This window comes from Nematolebias whitei, chromosome 10 (genome assembly GCF_014905685.2).
Source record: "Nematolebias whitei isolate Nwh7 chromosome 10, NemWhi1, whole genome shotgun sequence".
Lineage (NCBI taxonomy): Eukaryota > Metazoa > Chordata > Actinopteri > Cyprinodontiformes > Rivulidae > Nematolebias > Nematolebias whitei.
This window is the reverse complement of record NC_056507.1, coordinates 5,378,461-5,405,622: the sequence shown is the minus strand read 5'-3', so window position 1 is coordinate 5,405,622 and position 27,162 is coordinate 5,378,461. Positions and strand designations below refer to the sequence as shown.

The following is a 27,162-nucleotide window of genomic DNA, read 5'->3' as shown; positions in this document are numbered from 1 at the left end:
CCTCTGACCCGCCACAACGTTCGCTGTTAGCGGTTGTTGTTCGGATAAACCGCGATCTGTACCTTCTGTCAGACCGACAAAAACGGCAGAAATGGAGGCGCAAGCGCGTTTTCTCCTCTGGCTTCAACTTTTCTCAGCTTGCCTGGTGTTTGCGGTGAAAGGTGGGTCGCTTCCTCTGGTATTTTTTCTTTCCGTTGAAATCGCCACCGTCCAGTTGAGTTGTTTCGGTCATGATGGACGCTGCGCACTAAAGTTGTTTTATCCGTCGGTCTTAGCTTCTTCTCGAACTAACTCGCTGTTACACCTCGGTGTGTCGTTCTTCGTCGGTTTGAGGTGTGTGACGAGTCGGTCCAGGGTCAAGCGGTGCCGCCAGTTTGTCGCCGAAGTGACGAAGAAGTTTAAAACCTTATCACAGCTTTTCTGTTTGAGGCTTCGTTGACGCTCTTCCGTCAGTTTGATAAGAGGATTCAGGTCAGCGCCGCTTCGTGCACGGACTAGATGGGACATGGAAGCTCTTGCACTTTGATGCTTCATGCCTTTTGGCAACCTGCTTTGTTTGCATGTCCGTGCATTAAACGCATTCAGGCCAAGGGACAAAAGGTGAAACGGGCTGAACGCTGCCTCCATCTCTGCTCGCGTGCACACCAAAACAACGGGAATCAAGTCACGTGATACATTTTTCAAATGTAAAATTCTCTTTTTTTTTTTTTTTCATGTTGATAAGTTGTAAAGTTTAAAGCTTGGTGATAAGGAATCTTCTTTCTAGATATCAGCCTGTGAGAGTTTGTCCTTGAAGTGTGTGTGTTTGTGTGTATTTGTTACTTTGTAAGGCCCTTTTTTCCAACTTACACTACATTGTGAGGACCAAATGCCCAAAGCCCAGGCCCCATAAGAAGAAATACCATTGGTGGGTTAGGTTTAGGACTAAGGTGTGTCTTGAGGATGGGTTTAGGGTCAGGTATGTACTGGTAATGGTTAGGTTAAGGGTAAGAGTCAGGGCAAGGCTATAGAAATGAATGAAAAATGAATGGAAGTCAATGCAAAATCCCTATAAAGATAAAAAGACAAGTGGGGTGTGTGTCAGCTCTGATGACTCGGAGTAAATTGTAAAAACATGCCAAATCATTGAATTTCGTCTACGACTTAATGACCGGGCAGCACGGTGCAACAACTGGTAGAGCTGCAGCCTCTCTGCGAGCAGGTTCCCAGTTCAAATCCCGGTCCGGGGGCCTTTCTGTGGAGTTTGCATGTTCTCTCCGTGCATGCATGGGTTTTCTCCCACAGACCAAAAACATGCATGTTAGGCTGATTGGTAACTCTAAATTGTCTCTAAATGTGAGTGAGAGAGTGAATGGTTGTCGCGTTTGTCTCCGTGTCCCTGTGATGGACTGGAGACCTGTCCAGGGTGTACCCCACCCCTTGCACAGTAATTGCTGGACATGGGCACTGGCGACCCCCGTGACCCAAAATGGAAGAAGTGGGTAAAAGATAATGGATGGACTTAATGACCTTTGGACTCTATTCAATTCAAGGTAACTGCAGCTTTCCTTCCCTCCATTGATTACGGTGACATTCTTTACATGAACGCTCCTACGAGCACCCTGCAGATGTTGGACGCTGTCTATCATGGTGCACTAAAATTCTTAACTGGCTGGATCCTACCCACCATTGCACCATGTATTCACTGGTTAAACTGGTTAAGTGGTCATCATTAACTTTACGCAGACTCTCTCACTGGTACATTTTCATCTTTAAATCACTTCTTGGTCTGCTGCCTTCATACATCTCCTACATGTCACTGTGAGTGCAGCTACAGCGTGCGCTCTCAGGACATTATTACCTGCAGTGTTCCATCTGTGAGGACTGAACTAGGACCTTCTCCTACTCCGTTACTGTTTCCTGGAATATCTTGTAAAAAGATCTGAAGCTCTTGACCTCTCTAAGTGGATTCAAACATCCAAGTTCATGGGAAAAACCAATGCAGACATGTTCCTGTTTTTAGTTTTCTACACCACCTTCTAATGTAGCCGTTTTTTGTTTTTCATTTTTTTTTAAATACCATTTTCTTATTTGTTCTTCTCAATTTGTATGCTTTCTTTTATGATTGTCTACTATTGTCCACTGTCGTCATCACACAGGTCTCTTGTAAATGAGTCCCCGAGGCTCGATGGGACTAACCGGTATAAATAAAGGTTGAATGAATGAAAAAAGATGGCTGCCACAGCTTATCAGCATTGCCAAACACAATGCAAAGAATTCAGTCAATTTTACAGCCACTAAGCTCAAATGTGCTGTGGGCGCCATCCGCAACACATCACACATCTTACAAAATCTTTCATAAGAATGTACACGTCATTTATAAGGTTTAATCAAAATTACTATAACTCTCCCTCCTTAGCATAAGTTTGAAACTCTGGCATGAATGGCAGCAGGTGCGGTGCTAAAACTCTTAAGCCCTTTATCCACAGGGCCGGTTCTTGTTGGACCCTGTTGTGTCCTCTTTTTATTTTCTGTCTCCACAGTGCCCATAGTTCCTATTTAGTGGGCGGATTGTTCACCTCTAGTGGGTGGATTATTAATATCAACACACATTACCAGCTGGTGGCGCTAGTGCTACATTAAGCTCTTTTCTAAGCACCACTAACATGTATTAGAAGAAGAAGAGCCAGAAAACAAACACAAAACCAAAATGGATGACCTCCTTGATCTTCACCCTCCACCAATGAATACGCCCCCTGACCAATCAGTGACCTACAGTGTGCTGATGTCACATCTAGACCCAACAAGAACCAGACCTGGGACCTCAGAGAAGTAGGTCCCAAAAATGGGGTGGGTTCCACCGTTGAAGGCACTGTGGATAAACCACGCAATCGGCCCGAACTAGTTACATAGGAGTCCCAAAAGGCCCTGTGGATAAGGGGCTTTAGAGCTGTGAACATTATGACTTAAAATCTACTCTCCTGCCGAATCCCTTCAGTTTTGATCCAGTGATCACTGACATTCAGTTTCACCTTTTTTTTTTTTTTTAAATTTGTTTAATTTGACTTCATTCAAACTTTATGTATACAGGTAAGTTTCACTGAGCCACGAGGACTCATTTACAAGAGACCTGAATCAACCTATTTGATTTAGTGCTTGTTTTGATCAAAAACACGAACGTGGTAAAGAAACCCCAACCCTTTTTTTTATTTTTTATTTATTTAAATGATGATATAACTGTCGAACCTTTTTTCTTTTGAAATGAAAACAAAAGAAAACCACAGAGCCCGTCAAAAAGAGCGGATCCCAGCTTGTATGCTCCTGGAGGCTTCTAGACGACGGTTGAAGTAAATAGGTGTGGTGGGGATGACGACGGTGAAGATTAGTCACTTTTTGGATCCAGCTGCCAACAGAGCTGGGTCAGCGAACGTCCACACTTTGAAGCGCTCAGTGGGACTTTTTCTACAGCATTTGCGAGGGAGGTTGAAGACTTGTTGCTCAGCTGTTTTGCCAAATGTTTACGTGGTGTTTTGCAAAAAAAGCTGAGGTGACGTTTTACCTGACTACTCAGTTCAGTGGGTCGTAGGTTGCTTGTCTTTTCTGCTGCTGCTAAGTGGAGAGAAGTGGAAAATGTTGTTCTGTCAGCTTTTTTTTTACGACAGGATCACTTGGAGTGGCAGAGTGAACCAGGGCTAAATATAGCCAAAACTGGACCAGTGGCGTGGCTACGAAGTACTTGACCGTTCGAACAGATGCGCATTTATTTGTGGGCTAACGAGAGGTTCGAATACGTCATCCACTTATTGCTGTTCTCGTGTTTTATTAATAAATCACTCAAAACAAAATTTCAGTCTCGTATAATTAGAACAAGATTTCTCAAGTAGGAGAACATTTTCTCAAGGCAGCACTTGTTTTGTTTTTTATTTGACGTGCGTCTTGCGATACAAAGTTTGTGAAAGTGCAAAGAAACTCTTTGTGCTCCAGAATCAAAACTGATTCTCACCATCTGTTTGTAATGCGATTTCCCTTCAGGGGAAATTCATCCGTCCTCTTTGGCACTGATGAATTTATTGTCTCCTTTCCCACAAAATCCCTCAGGATACAACAGTCTTTTTTTATTTTTTTCCCTATTCAAATTTTGAACAGATTCCAAATAAATATTGTATTTCAGTGGAGTATTGTCTAATTTGAGACTCCTTATTAAGTATCGGCCACTGTCCAGGAAAATGGGGAGTGTGGCAAAGAGGTGAAGAAGAGAGTCCAGGCAGGATGGAGAAAAGTTACAGGAGAGATTGGCGATGAAAGGGTGTTGGCAAAGGTCGAAGGAAAAGTTTACAAGACAGTGGTGAGACCAGCTGTGTTGTATGGTCTGGAGACAGAGACATGGACAAAAAGACAGGAGACAAAACTGGAAGTGGCAGAAGTGAAGATGTTCAGGTTCTCCTTAGGAGAGACAAGGATGGAGAAGATCAGGAATGAGATCATCAGAGGTACAGCACAGGCTGAACTGGGAGATGAAGTTGGAGAGGACACACTGAGATGGTTTGGACCTGTCCAGAGGAGGGACAGTGGGTATACTGGTAGAAGGATGTTAGAGATGCAGCTGCAGGAAAAAGACAGAGGAGATACATGGATGCAGTTGGAGAGGACATGGAGGTAGTTGGAGTGAGGACAGAGGATGCAGAGGACAGAGTGAGATGGAGGAGGATGACTCTCTGTGGAGACCCCTGAAGACGGAAAAACTGAAAGAAGATTAAGTATCCGTCACCCCAGTTTCCAATCTGCTGCACTGAATATTTTACATTTAGCCTTGCGAGCTTCAGCACTGAGCCAAGAACGAATCTGGCAACACGAATTCAAGCACAAGAAATGTTTACCAACTTCATTTTAAATTGTATAGCCAGTGTGACTTTATTAGCAAATGATCCACAGGAAATTTCCACATCTACCCGAGTTCCAGTAGTTCACAGCAATGTGTGGCGTTGCATTGACAGTGCGCAACTCTTGGGTGTATTTTTAGACTCCTGGAGCAGCTGTGCTCTGGAGTTGTGATTACAGATGAAAGAAAGCTCACCTGCAGCTGAATTCCTGCAGATTTCAATATCAAAAAGTCTTCAAAAGACCACGTTTAGCCAGGCCTTGATAATCCCACTTCCTGCTACAGAATCCGACTCCTTTCTCCTCACACCTCCTGCACTCACTGTAGCTGTTGAGGATCTGGCTGTCAGACTTTATGAGCATCACGGGTCTCTGTGTTTGCGTGTGAAACATCCTCGCAGTTTTAACAAGACACGTGAGAGAGTTATGCGTGCGCGTGCCGTAATTCTCTCTCCTCGGCTCTCTGGAACATCAAGTTCCAGCACTGGCCTGGAAGCTTGTATTCCCCAATATTCCAGTGAGGTCATAACACAAACAGCAGAGTTTTCTCTTCCCCGGACTCATCAGAGTACGAGCGCCGAGTTTTAAACGCAGTGTGAATTTTATCCTTGAACATTTCTCTATCTAACGAGGTTAAGTCGTGTCCTCTGGACAGATTCTTCTTTGTTGAAACGTTTTGTCATTTATCCAAATTACTTCTTCAGTCTGACGTGTCGCTGCTATGTGGACACAGCTGCCATTTTTCAGGCTCTCCGTTTTCCACAGAATAAGACTCGTTGCTGTTAAGATTATTGTCGGTTTTATCCCTTCGACCTCTTGGTGCCGTCACAAGTTTCATTTACTGTCACATGATGCTCTGCACTCGCTACATTTGGGATTTGTTCATTTTCGGGTGCAATTTTAGACTAAAAAAGGTTTATTTGCAGTCCTAATGAAGAAGCTTGGTGTCTTTAGACGTGGAAATTGAAGCAAGATTGTGCTTGGAGGTATTTTTTTTAATCTTTGTTTAACTTGTTTGCATCAAACATAAATAAATGCAATATACAAGTTTCTCATTTTAGGGCAAGCCTATCAAAAAGCTAATATTAAATTCCTCTCCAGTATATTAATTTATCAGACTGAGTGCTATAGAGCATATTGTTAAAATTGCTATATATTTGGCTTGGTAATTACTGTATATTTTCTTAAACGTTCCATTTTGCTGCATTTTTAGTACGTTTATTTTTTTGTAGATGACTTTAAACTGAAAGTAGCCCAAGATTTATAAGTACATGCATGTTTTTTATTTTGGTTCTTTTGGACCACTTTATAAAAAGTTTACCCATTGTGCATTATTTGTCTTTTCACTGTTAAACCCAGAAATCCACTGTTTTGTCCATAGTCTTAATAATAACTTAATTTATTTTCTAGTTTTTATTCATTTTTGTGACGAAACAAAGCTTTTGCACACTGGTAAACTTGCAACTCTTCAGACACACACCAGGTAAACACTTCCCACCAATCAGAAGCAATCTTCTAAAGCACGATTGAAAGGGTTTGCACAACAATTTGAGAAAATGTTTTTTTGTAAAGGAAAACAAACGGCAGTAACTAATACGGGACCAGTTCCTCTTTATGTTCAAAATGCTTCATTTATCTATGCCTCATTCTTAGCTTACAGTTCTTAAAGGTTTATTTTTGTCCAAAGGTGCTGAAGCAGGATGGTTTTAGTTGCGTTGACCGTTTTCTTTTTGTCTACTCACATCTCTCTGAAAAAGGAGATGTGTCCGGATGTATTTTCAGACCTTTGTAATTTCACCTAGTAAGCTTAAAGAGTTTAAAAATGGGCTCCATTTAGCCTGTTTAAAGTATTTACTTTGTACGACATTAGCTCTAAACTGTAAATATGTATTTTATACTATAAATAGGACCGTGAAATCACAGCATAGACCTGGTTTAAATGTTTGTCAAGGCGTTTTCAAGTGTCTTTTCACGGTAAATGTACTGTGTGGGTTGTGGTCCGTGAGCCCGAGTGCTGATTCAGATATCTGGTTAGCTCTTCCTCTGCAATCATCACAGGGAAATGTGTGCACAACGATGTGTTGCACGCTTAAATCCATAAAGATTTATCATGGTCACCCGAGCCAAACCCAACTCCCTGCAGTAAGCTGCCAACATGGAGCCTTCAGACTTGCTGTACGTACCCAGATTGAAGTTTTGAGACATTTGAGATTTTTCAACTTCTCCGTACTGTTTGTCTGGTATTTGAGACTCATTGTCGAGTTGCTGCATAATGGGAAAGGCACAGACCATGACTCATATGGCGTGAAGAAAAACACAATGCCCTCTGGAACATTGCATTTGCTGCCAAGCTTAACGCTGCATATCTTCATAATCTTTCAGTGGTCAGGCTCAAGAGGGGCACCATACCGAGTTCATTTAACCCTGCTTGTTAAGTGGGTTTTATTTTATTTTATTAATAGTTTGTCCTCAGCCAAAGTACTTCTAGCTTTGGTAGTGTGCATTGTGTTTAAATAAAGACTATGGACGCTACCATTTCTTTTAATTATTCTTTATTCTGGCACACGCAGCATGCAGAAGATCAGGGATGCATGTGGACAACTACTACTTTAGTATTTAAATATATATTTTCTGGTCTTTCAGTTTAAAACCATTTGCAAACAAAACTTATTTCTAATAGGTTACATATACCGGTATATATTTTCACATCTCGTATCCATGTCAACAGTTGGGTTTTGTATACCGAGATCTCTTTTTTTTTTTTTTTTTTTTTTAAACATCCCCGTTTGGTTCTGTTTATTTAGACTTTTCAATGCTCATGTTTCAAAAAACCAATAGAAACTAGATAAACTTTGAAGCAAGTTATTTTATCTGAGACTACATCAGTTGTTTATGTGGATGATGAGTGGATTTCTAGCACAAGCCAGACGGTTGTGCAACAAAGTTTTAATTTGCTGAATTGAAACTCAAAACCTCAGTATTTGTTTGACTTGTGTTTGCATTTATTTATTCCTCTTTATAATTTTCTACAAGTGTGGCTTTCCCAGACGGTCACATGAATTTGGGGATTTTTGAGGAGGTTTCGGTGGTTTGATCTTGGCAGACGATCTCAACTGATTCATTTAATTAAATTTCCTCAGCACACTCTGGGAGACTCCCAGCTAAATTACAACTTTTGTCAATGCGGACCACAAACGACCGCTTGGACATTATTTAATAACCTTCATACGTCCGTCTAGTTTCTTTTGCTTTGAAAAATTAAAGTGACCATTTATCAAATCGTTGCTGAAACGTCTGTTTTTGACATAAAGACCATTTCCTGAAGAGAGCTGCCCGAGTGGGAGGGGAGGTTGTGTTCCTCTCCGAGGATAAACAGGCAGTAATTCTTGATAAGCGTGTGTTGGTGCCAGGCGGGCCGAGTTGCTTAAATTTCAGAGCATGTGAAAGCACTAAAAGCCTTGAGGCTGGATACGTTACTGATAACGCTTAATAACCAGAAGAAGTGCAGTTCATGGACAGAAGACCAAATCGGAAGTTTGCGAAGTACGTCTCCATTTTTCTTTCTTTTCTAGTGAATATATTGCAGGTGTACCATACAGCTCCCCAACTACTCATAAACCATAGATTATACTCAAATTTTGTTCCTCAAAAGTTAATTTAATTTTGCGCACCCCACCCAGCTCATTTGTAACAGATTTTTCTAGGTTTGTCCACTTTTGAAGAGCAGCCGTTTGTTCACTCGTGTTTGGAGACGCTTGAATAACCTTAGAATTACGCGTTTCTGAAGGACAAAAGTTTTGTGTAAGTTTTAACAAAAGAAGTGCGCGTGTAATCATCTCTAAAATGTCCTGCTGGATGCTCAATAATCCAGGTGAATGAATCTAACGAGGTTGAGTCAGGTCCTCTGGACGGATTCTTCTTCTTGAAACGTTTCGTCTTTAATCCAAAGGACTTCTTCAGTCTCTAAAATGCTCTTTTTAGACTGCAGCCTCTGGGAGAGTTCCCTCACCAAACAAAAAGCTAAACCACCTCGTATCTTAACTGCACACATGCTTAGAAATATTTATGCACTCCGTTTAAATTTAGCAGAATTACCCCCCACTGTCGCACGGTAAATCGCTGAATAAGACTCGGAGGTTTTTTAGCCATGACACCAGACATTTTGGTGCTTAAAGCATCAATTTTACAGCAGGAATGTGCCCTTAACAATTATCTAAATCATGAGCATTACAAAAACCCACACTTTCTCTTAGCTGTTTATCTCCTCAGTGTTCTAAGTGATAAAATGACTTTTTGTACTGACAATAATTAAACGGTAAAGTTAGCTATTTTTGTCACGTGTAAATGTTTTCTGTGGTTTAGCCCTATAAAGCTGCAGACTAATTGAAGTGTATAATCATGCAGGGTTGTGGGTTTTAGAAAACCTTTATAAAAATATCAAATCATCAGAATGACAATAAAAACGATGCATTATCCATTTTAGATTTTTATTTACAAATATGAGCCAGAATGCAACAGTATGTGGAGAAACACCTTTTCTACGTGAATTAAGCTAGCAGGGCGCTCGGCACTGATTAAAATATTATTCTCATGAGGAACGCCGTCAGGACGGCTGATAAACTTCCCAAGAATGGAAGTCCCTGCAAGTTCACCCAAGGCCAGACTGTTCTCTGAAAGCTGTAAACTTTCTCAGAGAAACTGGGGGAGGAAAAAAAAACAGTCGTTCATTTGAGGTTGATTTTACCCAAACACACTAAGGACCAGAGGTTTTGTTTTATTGTATTCATTTAAATCAAAACTATAAATGTACTTATAACAATTTAGGAAACATCAACCGAGTCAGCTTTTGTGTCTTTGAGAAGATCGGTCTCCTGGAAGGCATTTTTTCCAGCTCCTCTGTGTTTGACCCGAGTCCTCGGAGAGCAGAGCTGTCAGATTGTTAGGTTGGTGACACCCTGCTGTTGCTGCTGGTGGGAGCTTCCAGTGTTCGTTTACAACATTGTGAAGGCTTACTCAGCTGCTCAGACCATCACATTCAAACTGCAGCGAGCCGTTTGTCCTCCAGCAGCACAACAAGGCAACTGTAAAACAAACAAAACATTAACGGGAGTTGATGTAAATTTCTCCATTCCCCCTCTAACCTTAAAAAATGTAAATGTGAAGAAATAAATTTTAAAAACATCAAATCCGCCTACAAATTTCAACATCCCGTATCCCTAACGACGGGAGTCTAAAACCATCAGATGGCACACAGCTTGGAGTTTTAAAATGTTTCCTCTTGTAGGTGATCCCTGCGCAGTGAATATGTGCGTCAACGGAGGGACTTGTGTGACTGGGACAGGGACTCCGTTCATCTGCATCTGCCCTGATGGTTTTTCTGGAGATCTCTGCAATGACACTGAGACAGGTCAGTTTTATGGAGTGTCCGGTTTGTTCATGTTTGTCTTTCTAAGCTGCTCCTCAGAGCTAGAAGAACACACATTAATTAACCACCATGTTTGAGCTTTAATTTCAGTACAGTAGTCCCTCGCTACTTCGCGGTTTTTCAAAACAAGATTGGACATGACACACAATTGGCTGATTGATGGATGAGCCGCACGATCGGCATGGAATTTTTATTTAAAATAATTTAAAATTATTTAGCACCTGCTTGCAGGAGAAGCTTCCTCCTGCAGCGGAGAAGTGGGCGTGGCCAAGAGTGCAGCGCTGAGATCATGACATGCCGTGCTCTTTTAGAGCGTTTAGAGTTTAGAAAATTGTTTTGCGGTTTTTCACTTACTGCGGGGCTTCAGGGTGCGGCTCTCCCGTGATAAACGAGGGACTACTGTAGATCTTTTGTAGTTGCATATTAATTTTAAATGGCTGCAGCATGTTTACGTCAAAGTGTATTTTGAGAAAACGTTGCGCATGAATGGCTACATAAAGACAGCCTTGCGTGTGTAAATGTGGCTCTCTGGCTCGTCTTTAAGTTTATTTTGCCTCCACTAAAAGGGCCGTGCAGTCCAAACCCGTGTGAAAATGACGGCATCTGCGAGGTGATGAGCCACTCCCGCCGAGGTGACGTCTTCAGCGAGTACGTCTGCAAATGCCAGCCAGGTTTTGAGGGGGCTCACTGCCAGACCAGTAAGTTTATGTTCCTTTTTCAAATGGTTTCAGTGATGCCACGATAACTAATGGTGTATTATAGAAGTGGAATCATTTCGGCATTTCAACTCTTGTCTATGTTGAATAAGTTCAAGTTGTGAAAATTTGTGAAAAGCCATTTTTACCTTTTTGTCAGGAGAAACTCAACAATCATGATAGCTTTAATCTAAGAATGGGCCCTTTAGGTAAAAACACTCTGAATGCGTTGGTTATTTAAGTCAAGCCAAGTCAAATGTATTTATATTGCACATTAAAATGGTAACTGTTATCAAAGTGCTTAACAAAAAAGATCACAGCATTAAATGACAATAACAAGATATATTATATTATATTATATATATTATATAATTTCCCACTGGGATTAATAAAGTATTTTTGAATTTGAATTGAATTACAGCATCAGGAATAAAAGCGTAAAACATGAAATGCAAGTAGAAACGATGAAATGCTAAATCGGATCACTCTGATAAATGCCAGTGAGTACAGGTGTGTCTTGAGGAGAGATTTAAAAGCGGAGACTGAGGCTCGTCCAATGTTGATGGGCAGATTGTTCCAGAGTTTAGGGCCCATGACTGAAAACGCCCGATCTCCTCTGAGCTTCAGCCTGGTTTTTGGTACGGCCAAAAGCAGCTGGTCAGATGATCTCAAAGCTCGAGACTGAGCATAAGGACCCCCCCTCTGCTGAATTAAACTTTACCCAAGTCCTGCAGCTGAACCCCACCCCGAAGAAGCAAAGGCTTTGGGTACAGAGACGTGCGCTGCTGCAATTCTGCTACTTAATTTCCTTCATTTCACCGGATCATCTTGGAGTAGATGCACATGTTTTGACAGTGAAGCTGAGCTCGCATAGTTTTCACTTTGTGGGATTTTCCTGGATTATTGAGCATGAACTTTGATGTTTTGAACCACTTTGGCTATAGCTGCCTCAGAGGAGTCGATGGGGGAGAGAGCGGGCCCCAGAAACCATCTCATCACCAGCAAACTGGTTTGTCCTCTGTGGGAGTGTGCTGCTTGTGGGACTGAGTTTGTTTGTGGCTCCTTGGACTGATGAAGTCCTTTGGATGAAGGATGAATCGTCTCAAAAAACAAAATGTCCAGCTGACCTGGCTGAACTGTGTTGAATTTTTACCTGGATGTTTGAGCATGAACTTTGATGCTTGGACTGACTTTGTTGTTGTTGTTGTTGTTGTTGTTGTTGTTGTTGTTGTTGTTTTCTTTCTTTGTGTCTTTCTTTGGCTTGTGTGGTTGTAGGCGTGTCGACCAACGGAATTTTTTTAATAAAGTGGATTCCATTTCCTGCATTCTGGTGTATTTTACAAACATTTAAAACATTTTTCACTTCAAATACTCCGCACGACAAACGGCTTCAAACCGAGTTCATCGTCTTGTTTTATCAGTTCGGTGAAAGTTCAGACAACTCCTGCAGTGATTCACACATCAGATTGTTCACATATAGTGAGTGAGATCCTGGTTTATTTTGTAACGTCACACTCTAATGTGAAGACAGCTGCCGTTCTCGTTCATACGTCACGCAGATGTTTGGTTCAAGAAGGGTCAGCCTAAGAACGAGTGAAAACGTACTGGACTCTTTTAATGCCTCAAGTCCTACTTGCAGAGACGGATGGCAACTATTTGCATGAGAAAACGATATATTACTACTTTGTGCACTTTTGGCACCATTAAAGTGTTAAGATAAAAAAAAAACACAAGTACCACTCAAGTGTAATTCATGTTTTGATTATGAATGCCTTTTTATTCCAGGTGTCCAAGGAGCAGATTTAATTTCAAAAGCAGGTAATGGTGGAAATGAAAATTAAAGATCGGTGTCTGCTTTGTCTTGCCATGGCTTTTCCTTCTTCACATTTCTGTTCTTTGCTGCATGAACAGATCAGGGAATTCAACAACTCACACCGGAGAGAGACTCGCATTCCTTCAAAGATTTATTGCTGTCCTTCATGCCTCCAGCCTTTAAGCTTCACATGTGTCATCTGAGCCCGTGAAGTCGTTTCCTAATTATCCGTTTTCAGCCAGATTTCCCAAAGAGAAATTTATTTTGCACACGCTCTCATTTGACCTGAAATACAGTGAAGTTGTGTGTTCTTCTGTTTGACCCTCAAAGCCTCAAATCACCTAATTATCTTAAACTTTCACAAGTCATTTGGCAGCCATGTTTACATACCTGTCAAAGTAAGAGCCTTGTACAGAGCAGGCATTTACACAAAGTGGATGAAATCACCGGGATTAAGATGAGGGAAATAATTTGAACATGCTGACTTATGGGAAGCCTCCTGGGGGGGCTGTAAGGTCAGGGAAGTCTCTGCTTTTACACATGGTGATGACATGTGTGTTCTGGTGGGGGTTAAGTCAAATAAGAGCGTCAGCAACCTCCTGTAATTTTCTTCATGGGGATTCTGGTTTGAAATGGATGATAATTTGATCTTGTGGTTTGTGTGGAACTTCACAAGTCTGGCTGCGTGTTTTCCAAGTTGAAAGGACAAAAGAAATATGAGGCGCAGTGTAGAGAGAGACTCGACCAATGTTCTCACACTGCGAGCAAATAAGTTGTACCGAGATTTATTTTGGAACAATTTGCAGAGGTTTTCAGAAACGATTTGATCAACTGAGACTTTTCCATAGATCATGACTGTTTTTAACCAGATAAATGCTAAATTTAGAATCTGACAATAATGACATTTTACATTTATTTTCCTTAAACTACTGTCAGAAGCGCTGTTAACTGTTTAGTGTTTTGGGGGGTTGAGGGGATCTTTTTTTGTACAGTATAATTTTATTTATTTATTTTAGGGATGTGCAATATTGGTATATCGGCCAAAAATCCTATATGTTAAGACTTATTTGGCCGATAACCATCCATCCATTATCTTTACCCGTTTATTCCATTTTGGGTCACGGGGGTCGCTGGTGCCCATGTCCAGCACTCACTGTGCGAGGGGCGAGGTACACCCTGGACAGGTCGCAAGTCCATCACAGGGCCACATGGAGACAAACGAAACAAACAACCATTCACTCTCTCACTCACACCTAGGGACAATTTAGAGTTACCAATCAGCCTAACATGCATGTTTTTGGTCTGTGGGAGGAAACCGGAGCACCCGGAGAAAACCCACGCATGCACGGAGAGAACATGCAAACTCCACCCAGAAGGCACCTGGACCGGGGTTTGAACCAAGGACCTGCTCGCTGAGAGGCAGCAGCTCTACCAGTTGCACCACCGTGCTGCCCCTAGCCGATAACCAATACCGATATTTTTTATATACTTTCCTTTGTCAGAACAGAACCCTCTTATTTATTCTTATTTGCTACAAAAATTGTGTAACCGCTTTAAGAGCTGGTGACATATATTCAGTAACGGCCGTATGCATAACAATTTAACTTGTATTAAATGAACAGTGTTGAATGTTCCTGATGCATGCTCAATAATCCAGGTAGAAAAATCTAAAAAAGTTAAATCTGGTCCTCTGGACATTCAAAAAAACATTTTGTCGCTAGTGTTAAATGTTATTTATTATTATTTATTACCTGCGATGTTGTCTCCCTTGTGGAGGTTTGTTCCAGGTTCCTATAGCTGCAGTGTGGGATCCTCTGCACTCCTGTGCATGAAGGACATGAATGTCCATTGTGCCGTAAGACTAATCATGCTAATGGGGCTAACACTTGACGTAGAAAATGACAACTTGTAACTCTGGTGAGGCTACGTTGGAAAAATATCTGACTGGGGACGATGTAGCGAAGTTCAACGTAGTCCAAAACTCTTTGGAATCAAATATCCTCAAAGAAAACACTTCCTCACTGCCGACATTTTGACTTCTTCCCCTCCGCCGTGCTGAGATCAGGTAGGCGCGCATGATGTCATCACGTTGTGCTGGCGCTGCAGACATCCTCGTCACTGGGTTGTCTTAAAAAAAACAGCGTCTTTTATATCAGTGACTTATTTTGATGGAATGTCCGATATTTAACTTTATCGCCAATATCGGCCGATACCATGCTGATAATATCATGCATCCCTTATTTATTTATTTATTTATTTATTTATTTATTTATTTATTGTGTAGGGTGACACCTGTCCAGAGATCACAGAAGGGAAACTTATATTTTTGGCTAACCAGCAAATTTTCAGTAATTTTCAATGTTCAGTTCCTGTTGAGTAACGTGAACTAAATTAAACGAGTAGTTGTGAACGCACTGGATCCAACTGATTAAAAAAAAAAAAAAAGTTAGACTTTCCACAAAATATAAACTTCTAGTAAACAACGTTGCTCTAAAAACCAAAGCCACTTTTTTTTTGTCGCTCGGTCTTTTTCTTACTCCCTCGAGTCGTGGTTTTTAAGGTGATCTTGAACAACAATAAATTTCTTTTTAGGTTTTCTTCTGACGTATAAATTTTCAGGCCAGTTTTTTTTTTTGTTCCCAAACACTTTTAACAGTTACAGATGAGGTATTCATGCACGATAAAGCACCCAAAGTCTAGATAAACGAAGCTGGACTGGCATTGTAAAAGTGCATTTTAAATCGTATCTTTGAATGCTTGTACTCGCAGTTTGTTCCTCTTTTTTTGTTATGATCTACAAAAATAAATACCACAAGTTGATGGGCGAGAAAGTCTGGCGTCTGTGAGACAAAATTTAAAGCGTTCCAAAAATTATATTTAAACAAATTAAAGCTGGATTCAAATGGTTGTTGGCAAACTGCATCATCTAATTTCCCACAGTTTGAGTTATGTTGTGGGAATACGTTGAAATTTATCTAACAAGGTTGAGTCAGGTTCTCTGGACGGTTCTTCTTTGAAACATCTGGTATTTTATCCAAAAGACTTCTTCTGTCTGAGGAGCTGCAACCAACAGTCTTGCAAGCAGAACCTTCTCAGCGTCTCATTTCTCCTCATCCACTATGAGAAGGTGCTGCTTATAAGACGGAGTCCGAGCATTTATCAGGACAAGTTCAAATTTAGTTTTCACTGTGTAGGTGAAATGTTTTTAAATGATCACTGAATATTCAGGAGCTCAAGGGATCAGTGGGACTCTGATTGGAAAAAGCTTAATCGTGTGCGTTCTGCACGTCCCACATGAACCACGCACAGCTCATGAGCTCGTATGCCGACTGTTTAAGATCCACACGGTTCATCCCTCGTGCAAATCCAGCCAACAGAAAGTGGCGGTCTGCGCCGAACGCCACGAAACGTCAGCGCTGCTTCTGTTGCCGGGCGAAAAAATGAACATGGAGGCGGCACGGCGAATTATGTCTGCCCTCTTGACAATGACACACTTGCTACTCTGGTCTGACTGCAGCGGCTCTGACAGTCCTTTCAAATGGGCTTAAAAGCCTTTATGGGAGGCAGAGAAAGAAATGTGTTTTCGGTGAGTGCATCTTATATGGAGTTGCTGTGGGGGGAGACCAGCTGATCACTTCAGGCCAAAGCAGATGGATGGAAACACAGAGGGAGGATGAAGTTCTCTTCTTGCTTGTACTCCTCTAAATCCCAGATTTTCAGATCGGCTTAAGGCAGTTATTTTTACCCTGTGGAAGTCACCAAATAGTGTATGAATGTAGTAAAGTCGCTGTTTTGGGGAGAGTTTCGGCTCCTCCCAGGATATGGTTGTGTGGGCTGACTGGGCCTCATGCCCCCTGAGGAGTACGGACGGACCGTGTCTGCATGTTGTCATGGATTTTAGGAAAACAATGTGAATTTCCTGGTTGATTTGTCATTAAGACAAACTATTACCTTTTTTAGAGCTCCCGGGGTTCATTTTTCTAGAATCAAAACATTATTATATGCAACACAACTGTTTTTTTTTTTTGGTACCACTTTACAAGAAGGCTCCTCATTTATAGATGGCTAATAAATAGCTTACAGTTATAGTTTATATTAATTCCTCTATAAACACTTTATAAATCATTAATAATTGTTTATGCATTGAGGGTGACGGACAAAACTGACCAGTTTGTTGCCAAATAGTCAAATCTGTTCCCCAATATATTTAATCTAGAGTTGTTATATTTAACATTTCACACTAAGTTACTACCTTGTAAGTACAACAAGCATTTGAAAACCTAATGTTTTAGGATATATTAGTTGTAGATACTTATAATGCAGTGATAAAGTACAATATTATATGCTAAAGAAATTGGTTTACAAATGCTTGTTGTGCTTACAAGGTAGTCTGAAATGTTTAATCTAACAACTGTAGATTAAATATATTGGAACGGATTTGACTCACTATTTGGAAAGAAACTGAGTTGTCTCTTTCTCGCCCTTAATGCATAATAAGTAGTTATTAATGGTTTATAAAGTGTTTATAGAGGAATTAATAACTTTTCTATAAACTATTTATTAGCCATCTATAAGGGGAGCCTTATTGTAAAGTGGTACCATTTTTTCAACGTTTATTTTTTAAAGCTAAATATTTAGAGGCAACAGTATCTACTCGTCGTTTAAACCAGTGGTTCCCAACCCTAGTCCTCGAGGAACGCCGTCCTGCATGTTTTAGTGGGTTCCCTGCTTTGGCACACCTGATTTGAATGAATGTGATTAACGGGCTTTGGCAGAACTTGAAGGAGTAATGAAATCACTGAATCAGGTGTGTTGGCGCAGGGAAACGACTTAAACATGCAGGATGGTGTTCCTCAAAGACCATGATTGGGAACCACTGGTTTAAAATATACACTCTGATGATGTCAACATTTTTGACCGTGATAAGAAAAGCTTTCCAAACTGTAGAAGTGCGTCGTGATAATCAAAGTTTGTAAAAATGTTCAGTTTTAAAAGCGTTCTGTCGAACTCTGCTCTAGATCCTGGTGGATAAAAATACCTCCATGACATCAGAAGTTTCACCTGAGAGGTCGCATTTATCGTCCAATCAAATTTATTTTAGGTTCCACTGACAATTCCTGCAGCCTGCACAGAAGATGATGCATCTAGAAGCTAATTATTATTATTATTTTTACGTTTTTATGTTTGATAATGTTGTCATGACCTAAATTGGCTACTTTTTTTAAAGTAAGCATTCAATATAAGTTAGTAAAAATATTTTAGTTTTTGAAGTGCTTCATTTGAATTTTCAAAACTAGATTGAGAAGTTCTGGTTATCATCGATGTTTACTGTCATTTTTTTATGCATCTTGTGAGATGAGGTCTCATTTGTAAGAACAGACGAACATCGCGGCTCACAAATGGATGCAGATGCAGATTGCTCTGCTGATCACCACATTTCAGCTCCCCTTGGATTTATGTTGCGTTCAGGTTTCACGCCAGCTGTGAGATTTCTGTTGATTTTGTCTTCATGCAGAGGCAGATGTTGATTTCTGTAGCAGAGGTCCGTTTCAGCCGATGTGTTGAATGTTGGATTGTCTGTATGCGGTTCTCACCTTACCCTTACGTGTAAGCACACGGTGTGGTTTAGTGATCAAAGAAGCTAAAGCAGGTGATACCAGGTAGTCTATATTGGATATGCAAGTATGATAAATTAATTTTATTGTCCTGTCGGTGATGTAGCTGTCCGACATGATAAAAGGATTAGATGGTGGAGCTGACTGAACTAGATGCTCAATCCTATTAGAGAAGAAGGTGCCACCAGCTGACGCTCCTCAGGACGTTCTCAGTCCATCTTTAATGACTAATGCAGATTTGTAGACGGTGGTGTGTCTTTGAGACAACTTGTTTTGGTGCATTTTAACCGTCCCAAATCGCACTTTTGGATCGTTAAAAGCAGCTAAGCTATGAGCTAAGCTAACAGGCCGACAGGAGGAGGAGGAGGAGTCTGTCTTGTTGAAGTTCCAAAATTCACAGTTGAAACCTGTGCCTTTGTGTAAAAAGTTGTTTTTCTCTGCAAAAAGAAGCCAACTTGTTTACTTTTTAAAATTTTTATTTATTTAAAGCTTTGTGTGAGAAATGCTAAAGAGCTCAAACCACACCGAGCATCTGCCATTTTGAGAACCAGAGAGTCTGCTCATGTCAAGTCAAGAGGCCTCCCTCCCATTTTTTCTTAGAAATACGCTGCTCTCTCACTCACTATCCATCCTTTGCTTCAGTCTTATACTGCTATCCGGTGGTCAAAAAAGATACTACACGCAAAATAAATGACCAAACATTTCTTCTTAAATTTCAAACAATATTATCATTTATGGCAATAATTTCGAGACACATCATCCATCCTGATATCCTGATGCATGCTCAATAATCCAGGTAGAAAAATCTAAAAAAGTTAAATCTGGTCCTCTGGACATTCAAAAAACACAACAAAACAAAAAAAAAAATGTAGAAACGTTTCGTTTTTCATCCGAAAGACTTCCTCAGTCTCAGGTGTCGTGTCCAGCTCAGTCTTATAAATAGCACCTTCTCAGAGTGGATCAACCAGTTTTGCTGCTGACAACCAAAACCAGCTGCTCACATGATCTAGAAGGACCATCGGCCTAACAATGGATCATTAGCACCCTGATGGCTGTTTCTAGATCATGTGAGCAGCTGGTTCTGGTTGTCAGCAGCAAACTGGTTGATCCACTCTGAGAAGGTGCTATTTATAAGACTGAGCTGAGCACGGCACCTCAGACTGAGGAAGTCTTATGGATGAAAGACGAAACGTTTCTAGATTTTTTTTGTTTCGTTTTGTTTTTTGAATGTCCAGAGGACCAGATTTAACTTTTTTTTTTAGAAATTTCTGAGACAATCGCCCAGCAAAGTTTATCATCTTGACAGGCCTACTCTCGACGGTCACAGGCTCACCTTCTCTAATCTCAAGTTCATGTTTATTATTCACATCACATGTGGTACATGAGGTGGAATGAAACTGTGTACACGTGGTCTCAGTTAGGCCCAAAAATAAAAGTATAAAAAGAAACCGTATAAAAGGATCTATGATCTACAAATCCCTGCGCCACCACTCCCCCAGGTACACTTAGAAAACTTGATTCTACCAAAAAATGTTTGAACGTCTAAGTTTAGTATGGAACAAGTCATAATACTTTGAAGTGGCTTTATCATCGTTTTATTTTATAAACCTGTAATCATCGTTGTCTTTCTTGTACAACCTAAAGGTGTCCTTCCCCGACACACTGGGAATTCATCAGTAATGACTCCCATCATGCAGCTGCTGCTTTCATTTCCTGGGATTCACGTTGGACTTCCAGTATCAGCAGAGTCGGAACATCAGGCCGTTGTCTAGAGCTTGTGGCTGCACGTTTCCAAATTACTGTACTCCTTCTATGAGTGCGAATAAATATACATCAAGTTATTTATAGAAGGAGCATGTAGGCAGTGAGATGGAACCGTGTGCGTTTCAGGCGTTACATCCGTGTGGCTGGTTTGCTTGCGTCACTTTCTTTTAACAACTACTAATAAATTAAACTTTAGAGATTTAAATGAATCGCTTGTGTGTGTGATCCGTTGTTACAGATTAAATGTCATACTGTCCCAAAATGTCTGGAGCATGTTCAAAGCCGGTTTAGTTACGTTGGTGGGTTTTGCGAAGGAGAAATTCACATTTCTTTATTCGTCTCTCTGCCACACAAGCTGTAAACTTGAGGACTGGTGGTGTTCGTAAGAGCGTCATCAAGAGGTGGTAGAAGGAATTACAGGAATCAACACTGTTCCCTTTGAGCTACTTTAGCATAATCTCTTCTGTTTAGAGTCTTCATCAAAAGTTTAATCTAATTAGCAGCATGGCTACATGATATATATTTTTTAAAGTTATTAATTATAATCATAACTGATTGATTTCTCTGCAGATGTGAACGACTGTGCCGGGCAGCCTTGTCAGAACGGTGGCAGCTGCAGAGACCTGGACGGAGACTTCAAGTGCCACTGTCCCTCCCCTTATGTCGGCAAACATTGCCAACTGCGTAAGTGTGACTACCACTTGTGGGACGCTTTTAAAATAGTCTCCAACTAAAAAAAAAAATAAAAGTAAGGTCATGATGAAGTTTGTGCTTTTGGATTAGACTGTTTAAATGAAGGAAAATCCTAAGGATGATGGGATTGGACCAAACTGCCAGGCTTTGTAATGAACAATGAGGAGAATAAAACGCTTCCTCTGCTTTTTTAAATTTTTTTTAAATTCAGTTAGGTCGGTGCGTTGCTTTGCATCTGTAATAACGTTATGGCCTTTACACTGCATTTTATGTATTTTATTAACGCATAGCACTATTTTGAAAGTTTTCAAGCATGTTGCTGATGAAGCTGGAGATGCTGGAATCTGAATTTGCCCATCTTCTTCCCTCTACAGGCTGTATTTCTATGCTCGGCATGCAAGGAGGGGGCATCGCGGAGTCCCAGATCGCGGCCTCATCAGTCCGCTACAGTCTGCTGGGCCTGCAGCGCTGGGGTCCTGAGCTGGCACGCCTCCACAACAAGGGTCTGGTGAATGCCTGGAGTCCAGCTGCACATGACAAGAACCCATGGATAGTGGTGAGTACAGCGATGTAGTTCACCAGCAGCTACAAAACTTAAATCATTAGATCGACGGTAACATTGATTTAATGACGATGACATAATGTGGACGAACCCCATTATTTGTTTTGACGTTTACAGATCAACATGCAAAGAAAGATGCGACTCGCAGGCATCGTCACCCAGGGTGCCAGTCGCATGGGGACCGCAGAGTTCATTAAGGCCTTCAAAGTGGCCTCCAGCTTGGACGGCAAGACGTACACCATGTACAGGACAGAGGGACAGAGAAAAGACCAGGTAAGGATGGACTAAACCGTTGTCCCCTCAACCAGACACGTTTACCCAGATACCCCGGTGATAACTTAAGTCACAGTTAAAACATGAACATAATTTACTAGAAAGAGCAGTGATTTACTCGAAACATGTATTATACGTATGACTAGGAATAAAGTTGCTGTAACATTACTGCGACCTGTGCAAGTGGGTTTAAAGTGGAATGAAAAGGTCAAGAATTCAACTCTTGTAGTACGTAGAGACCATGAAGTGATGTCATTTAGACAATACAACCCATGCATGGCTGTTTGTTGTGTATTGCTACGTGCAGTTAGCATAGTTAGTGCACATAGTAGTAGACACTATTCTCAGGCCAAGGTGGGACGATCAAACTGCACTACTGAATGAGTTGGCCTCGACTGCAAGTCACCAGCTCACCTCACCTGCATCAAATCATCAATCTGTTGTGGGATGGGGGACTGAGGGAGACGTTACACAAGAACCGTGAGCAGCCATGACCCCCCTGACAAGAACAGCGTACTCCAGGTTCAAGGAGACTTTGTCATTTGCATCACGTGGTACATGAGGTGGAAATAAATTGTGTACTCAAGGTTCCAGTTACACCCAATAATAGCAACAATATAAAGTATAAGTTACTGAGCATGAGGTGAAAATTCTGATTTGGTGAACATTTTTGCTTTTACCAGGAATCTCACAACATCATCATAAATTATTATTTTTAACATTTGATGCATCGTAAACTAATTACTGCTGACCAAATGAAGTGCACTTGAAGAAACTTCCCTTCTACTTTAACAGATATTTGTTGGAAACGTGGACAACGACAGCATCAAGACCAACCTGTTCGACCCCCCAATCATCGCCCAGTACATCCGCATCGTTCCCATCGTGTGCCGCAAAGCCTGCACCCTGCGCATGGAGCTGGTGGGCTGCGAACTCAACGGTAAACTCAGTTACACGTGTTGGAGCGTGTGTGCAAACACGCATTTGGTTTTCGCATCAATTTAAAAAAAAAAAAAAAAAAACGAAATCCAGCAGTTTTTTTGGCTATCGGTTTGTTTCCGTTTCCTTCCTCACTCTTAACCCTTCACCTGGGTTCATGTATATTTTCTTAATGTTACTCAAGCGAAAAAAAGAACTTTGTATAAACGGCTAATGCTCCAAGATTATTCATAAAGTTTATCCAAACCACATGATTATATTAGTACAACTCTTGAGATGCAGACGTGTCAGGAAATGTTTCCAGCACAGAATACGTTGATCCTGTTTGTTTTGGTTCGTCGTGGTGCTTTCTACTCTGCAGCCATTACTCTGTTCTTCTTTGTCCTCATGCAGCAACGCGCTGCTTTAAACTTGCGGGGCTCATTGCATGCGTCTTCAACGGTCGTCTCGTTTGTCCGATCAGCGTTTGTTCCTTCTACTTGAAGCATGATTTTATGATGGCGTTGTTAAAATGTTTTTGTGCTATTCACGGTAAATGCATCTACTTTAATACAAAAGGCTCATAATCACATTTTATGTTTTTCTTTTTCACTCTTACTGACTTGATGTCGTTTTGTTGGATCAGTAAACAAACAGCTGCAGTCTTGGACAGCTCCTTCAGCTAAATGTATTTATTGCTACATTTTCAGCTCGTCCACTAACATGAGCTTAAAGTTTATTGTGAGCTCTGTAAGTTTGTCAACTTGAGTTTACATCATACTTTAAGAACTTTGCGTGACCACAGCTAAACCTGATCCGCAGCTGTACGTGTTTGAGTCTACTGCAGCAGCTTCTCAGCCTCCATGTTGTTCCACCTGCCTGTTTTGCCGCCTCACATCTCCACCCGCCTGTGGCTGCTGCCTGTTTGCCTCTCGTCTATCACGCCTTCTTTTTCTCTGGCTCCTCCTCTCGTCCTGGTCTCACCTCCACAGTGTATTCAAACACTTCAGGTTGTTCGGAGCCGTTGGGCATGAAGTCCAGGTTGGTGTTGGACCGTCAGATCACAGCCTCCAGCACCTTCCGCACCTGGGGCCTCGAGGCCTTCACCTGGCAGCCGCACTACGCTCGGCTGGACAAACAGGGCAAGACCAACGCCTGGACTGCTGCCACTAACGACCGCTCCGAGTGGCTGCAGGTGGGCGAGCAGGGCAGGTCTGAGTAATGCCTTTGTTTGAATCTGATATATTCTGTAAGGTGAACTTGTCTTTTGCTCTTCAGGTGGACCTGCTGTCTCCTAAGAAGATTACAGGAATCATCACGCAGGGGGCAAAAGACTTCGGCTCCATTCAGTTTGTTACAGCTTTCAAAGTTGCCCTCAGTGATGATGGAAAGACCTGGACCGTAGTGAAGGATAACACCACAGGAAACGACAGGGTGGGTCCAACACACACACTTGGCTGATGTAAAACATGAAAACATTATACAACAAACATGCATATTTAAACAACAAACATAATTAATAGTTTGGATTAAGGTACAAAAATAGTCTTGTTGGCTCCAGACATTTGTTTCAGAACCACTCCAAACTCTCCTTCGTTTGGAAGACGACTACTCCAGGGCTGTTCAACTGGTGGCCCGCGGGCCATTTCTGACCCACCAATGAATTCATAAAAAAAAAAAAAACACACACACACAAAAAAGATCTAAAAAAGTTAAGTCTGGTCCTCTGGACACAAAAAAGATCTTTTAAATTGTTTGAAATGACAAGAGGTAGTAATCCTTTTCTATTGGATGCTCTATGACAGGGTTATACAACTAAATGCCAATGACTTCATTTAATATAAAAATGGATTTGAAATCAGAAAAACAGCAGAATAACAACAAAATCAGAAAAGAGAAATATTTTCATCAGAGAGGTGATCCTTTTTGTTTAGACGATCTGTGATCCCGGGCCGTCGGTTGGAGCAGCCAATCATCGAGGATTCCCGACGCCCACAGGCCGTCTGGACCGGTGACGTGTTTGTAGCTGCTTGCTAACAAGAGGAGTCAGAAAACGCAGCAACACATTGCATTTATAAAGCTGAAAAAAAGAAAAGTTCACATTGAAAACTGTAAATTCAGCAGTGGGAGGACGGAAAAATACGTTTTTAGTAAAACGTCTGCAGCGCCGTGACGAGGGAGTCCAACCTGCGGAGGCATTTTCTAACCAAACACCGTGGCTTCCACCGGACTTCTCCACCTGCTTCCGACGTTCACCTGCAAAAACAAGCTGCGCTGTTGGCGCGGCTGTCAGCTGTGGCACCACAGATGAAGTCCCTCCACCGTCGTAAAAACAACTCGTTCCTCCTCAACAAATGAGCGCCCGCATCATTGCTGCCAGTCGCTCCGACGTCTTTTGAACCGGACTGTTCTGCCGTCGTCCAATCGAAGAAATGCCATTTCTCTCATTAGTATTATTATTTATTAACCTTTATTTAACCTGGCAAATCCCACTGAGACCACAGATCTCTTCTGGGCCTGAAGGCAGCCTAACATGCATGTTTTTGGTCTGTGGGAGGAAACCGGAGCACCCGGAGAAAATGGACGCATGCACGGAGAGAACATGCAAACTCCACCCAGAAAGGCCCCCGCACTGGGATTTGAACCAGTGTAACCTGCTCGCTGAGAGGCAGCAGCTCTACCTACTGCGCCACCGTGCTGCAACTGTAGCATCAAAACAAGATGAATAAAAATAAAATGGTGTAAAGATTTGGCACGTCAGAGATGTCAGAATAATATTTGTGTTAAATTGGAGGCATAATGTGCCTTTTTTATTTTTTTATTTTGTTTCATGTAATAATATCAATACTTGCAAGAATATAATTTTTGAAATGTAATTTATTTGAATTACTGTATTTTCCGGTGTGTAAGTCGCAGTTTTTTTTTTTTGCATAGATTTGTCAGTCGTGTGACTTATACGCCAAAGCGACTTGTATAATTATTTTTTTTTTCCATATTCATAACAATTTTTGACCAACGCTTTAAATTTGTAAGAACTGCAACAGCGAGTCCTCTCATGCACGCTCGCTTCACTCAGCTGGTGCAGGCGGAGGAACGCTGGCGAGCTAGTAGCTACTAGCTAATGATGGATGGATGGACGAATGGATGGATGGCGCTGCGCCGCCGAGGTGAAATGAAGCTGTTTTGACCATTAAATAAATTAAATAAATGCGACTTGTATGCCAGAAAATACGGAGCATAATTGGGTTCCGTTTATTGTATTTGATTCAATGCAAATAATAAACAAATTTAAAAAGTAACTGATCATTGTAATACTTGGTTTATTTACATAATGACTTTAATTGCTGGATTTTCGGCCCCTGCGCTGCTGGCTTTCAGAAACTGTGGCCCCCTGAGCAGTTTAGTTGAAGAGCCCTGAAATGCTCTTAATCTGGAGGTCACCCTGCTGCTGCAGGTTTTTATTTTTTAAGTTATTAATGTAGTGACTACAAAATATTTCAGTCTTTAGCAGGTGTCTTGGGCTCTGTAGGTGATCTTTCTCGGTTTCCTTCCTCTGTCCAGATCTTCCCGGGCAACAGTGACAACAACGTTCACAAGAAGAACATCTTCGAGCCGCCGCTCTACAGCAGATATGTCCGCTTCCTGCCGTGGGAGTGGCACGAGCACATCACCCTTCGAATGGAACTTCTGGGCTGCGATGAGTAGCACCACCCCAAATCCTCCTCCTTTATTCTCTACCTCCCCCCTTCTCTCCTGTTCCCCTCTCCCTCCCATCCACACATGCACTGCCTTGCTCTCAGCTCTAGGGGGCAGCAAACAACAATTTAACTCCACCAAAAATCTGACGGGTCAGAGGTGGAGGTTGTTACCCGCCATATGGCAGTAGTCTTCTTTAGCTGAGCGTACTACTCGTTTTATTTTCCGTTTGCTGATTTAAAGGTGGTGAATCTTTCATTCTTGTATCAGAAGTCAGCGGTGACGAGACTGCTGGAGCTGCTCTGATCTCTGATCGGTTCTACCTGAAACACTGAACGTCCAGAACCCAAAGCTGGTGATGTACGTGACTTTTATTCCACCACTCCACCTCCCGACTCACACGGGCCACAGAAGTAACAGGCGCACGCTTTTCCTTTCACAGAAGTTGATCTTTGTAGTGTTTTTAGCAAACGACTCCAACTTTGACCTCTCACATCTGAACGTTTGCTGAGATTCAGTCGTGGGGGCTGATCAAAACTTTAAATAGTTGTGGTTCCCGTGTTTAGAGGATGGACTCGACCACCTCGAGGCATCTCCGCATGCTCTCTGCATTTAGCTGCACTTGTTTGGACAGAAAAGTCCAGTTTGTTCTCCGTTGTACTTCCTGTTTAAAATGTTTTTAAGATGTTTACCATCCAAGGTGTAAATACAATTTGAAAACGGCATAAAATTAAAAACCTGAAAGTAATTTCTACTAAAATAGTCCAAAGTGTATGTAAAAACTTTCTTCTTCAAGTCAACCTTGCGCCAACACGTCCTCAGAAATGCACGTTTGTGGGCGTTTCTTCAGA

The 27,162-nt window shown here is 41.5% G+C and overlaps 1 protein-coding gene across 1 annotated transcript; it reads left to right on the top strand.

Moving 5' to 3' along the window:
• mfge8b (milk fat globule EGF and factor V/VIII domain containing b) lies at positions 1 to 26,395 on the top strand. The gene is made up of 10 exons (XM_037682540.1): positions 1 to 161; positions 10,142 to 10,264; positions 10,849 to 10,980; positions 20,740 to 20,853; positions 21,237 to 21,418; positions 21,542 to 21,697; positions 22,493 to 22,637; positions 23,608 to 23,810; positions 23,894 to 24,049; positions 26,177 to 26,395. The coding sequence occupies exons 1-10, from the start codon at positions 92 to 94 to the stop codon at positions 26,318 to 26,320; spliced, it is 1,425 nt and encodes a 474-aa protein (XP_037538468.1). The 5' UTR covers positions 1 to 91; the 3' UTR covers positions 26,321 to 26,395.
• Positions 26,396 to 27,162: the final 767 nt, after the last annotated feature.

Excerpts from the sequence above, each read along its gene's own strand:
- mfge8b (XM_037682540.1), top strand. The coding sequence starts at position 92 with ATGGAGGCGCAAGCGCGTTTTCTCCTCTGGCTTCAACTTTTCTCAGCT. Across the intron at positions 20,854-21,236 it reads CGGCAAACATTGCCAACTGC|GCTGTATTTCTATGCTCGGC; the intron begins GTAAGTGTGACT and ends TTCCCTCTACAG. Across the intron at positions 23,811-23,893 it reads ACCGCTCCGAGTGGCTGCAG|GTGGACCTGCTGTCTCCTAA; the intron begins GTGGGCGAGCAG and ends TTTGCTCTTCAG.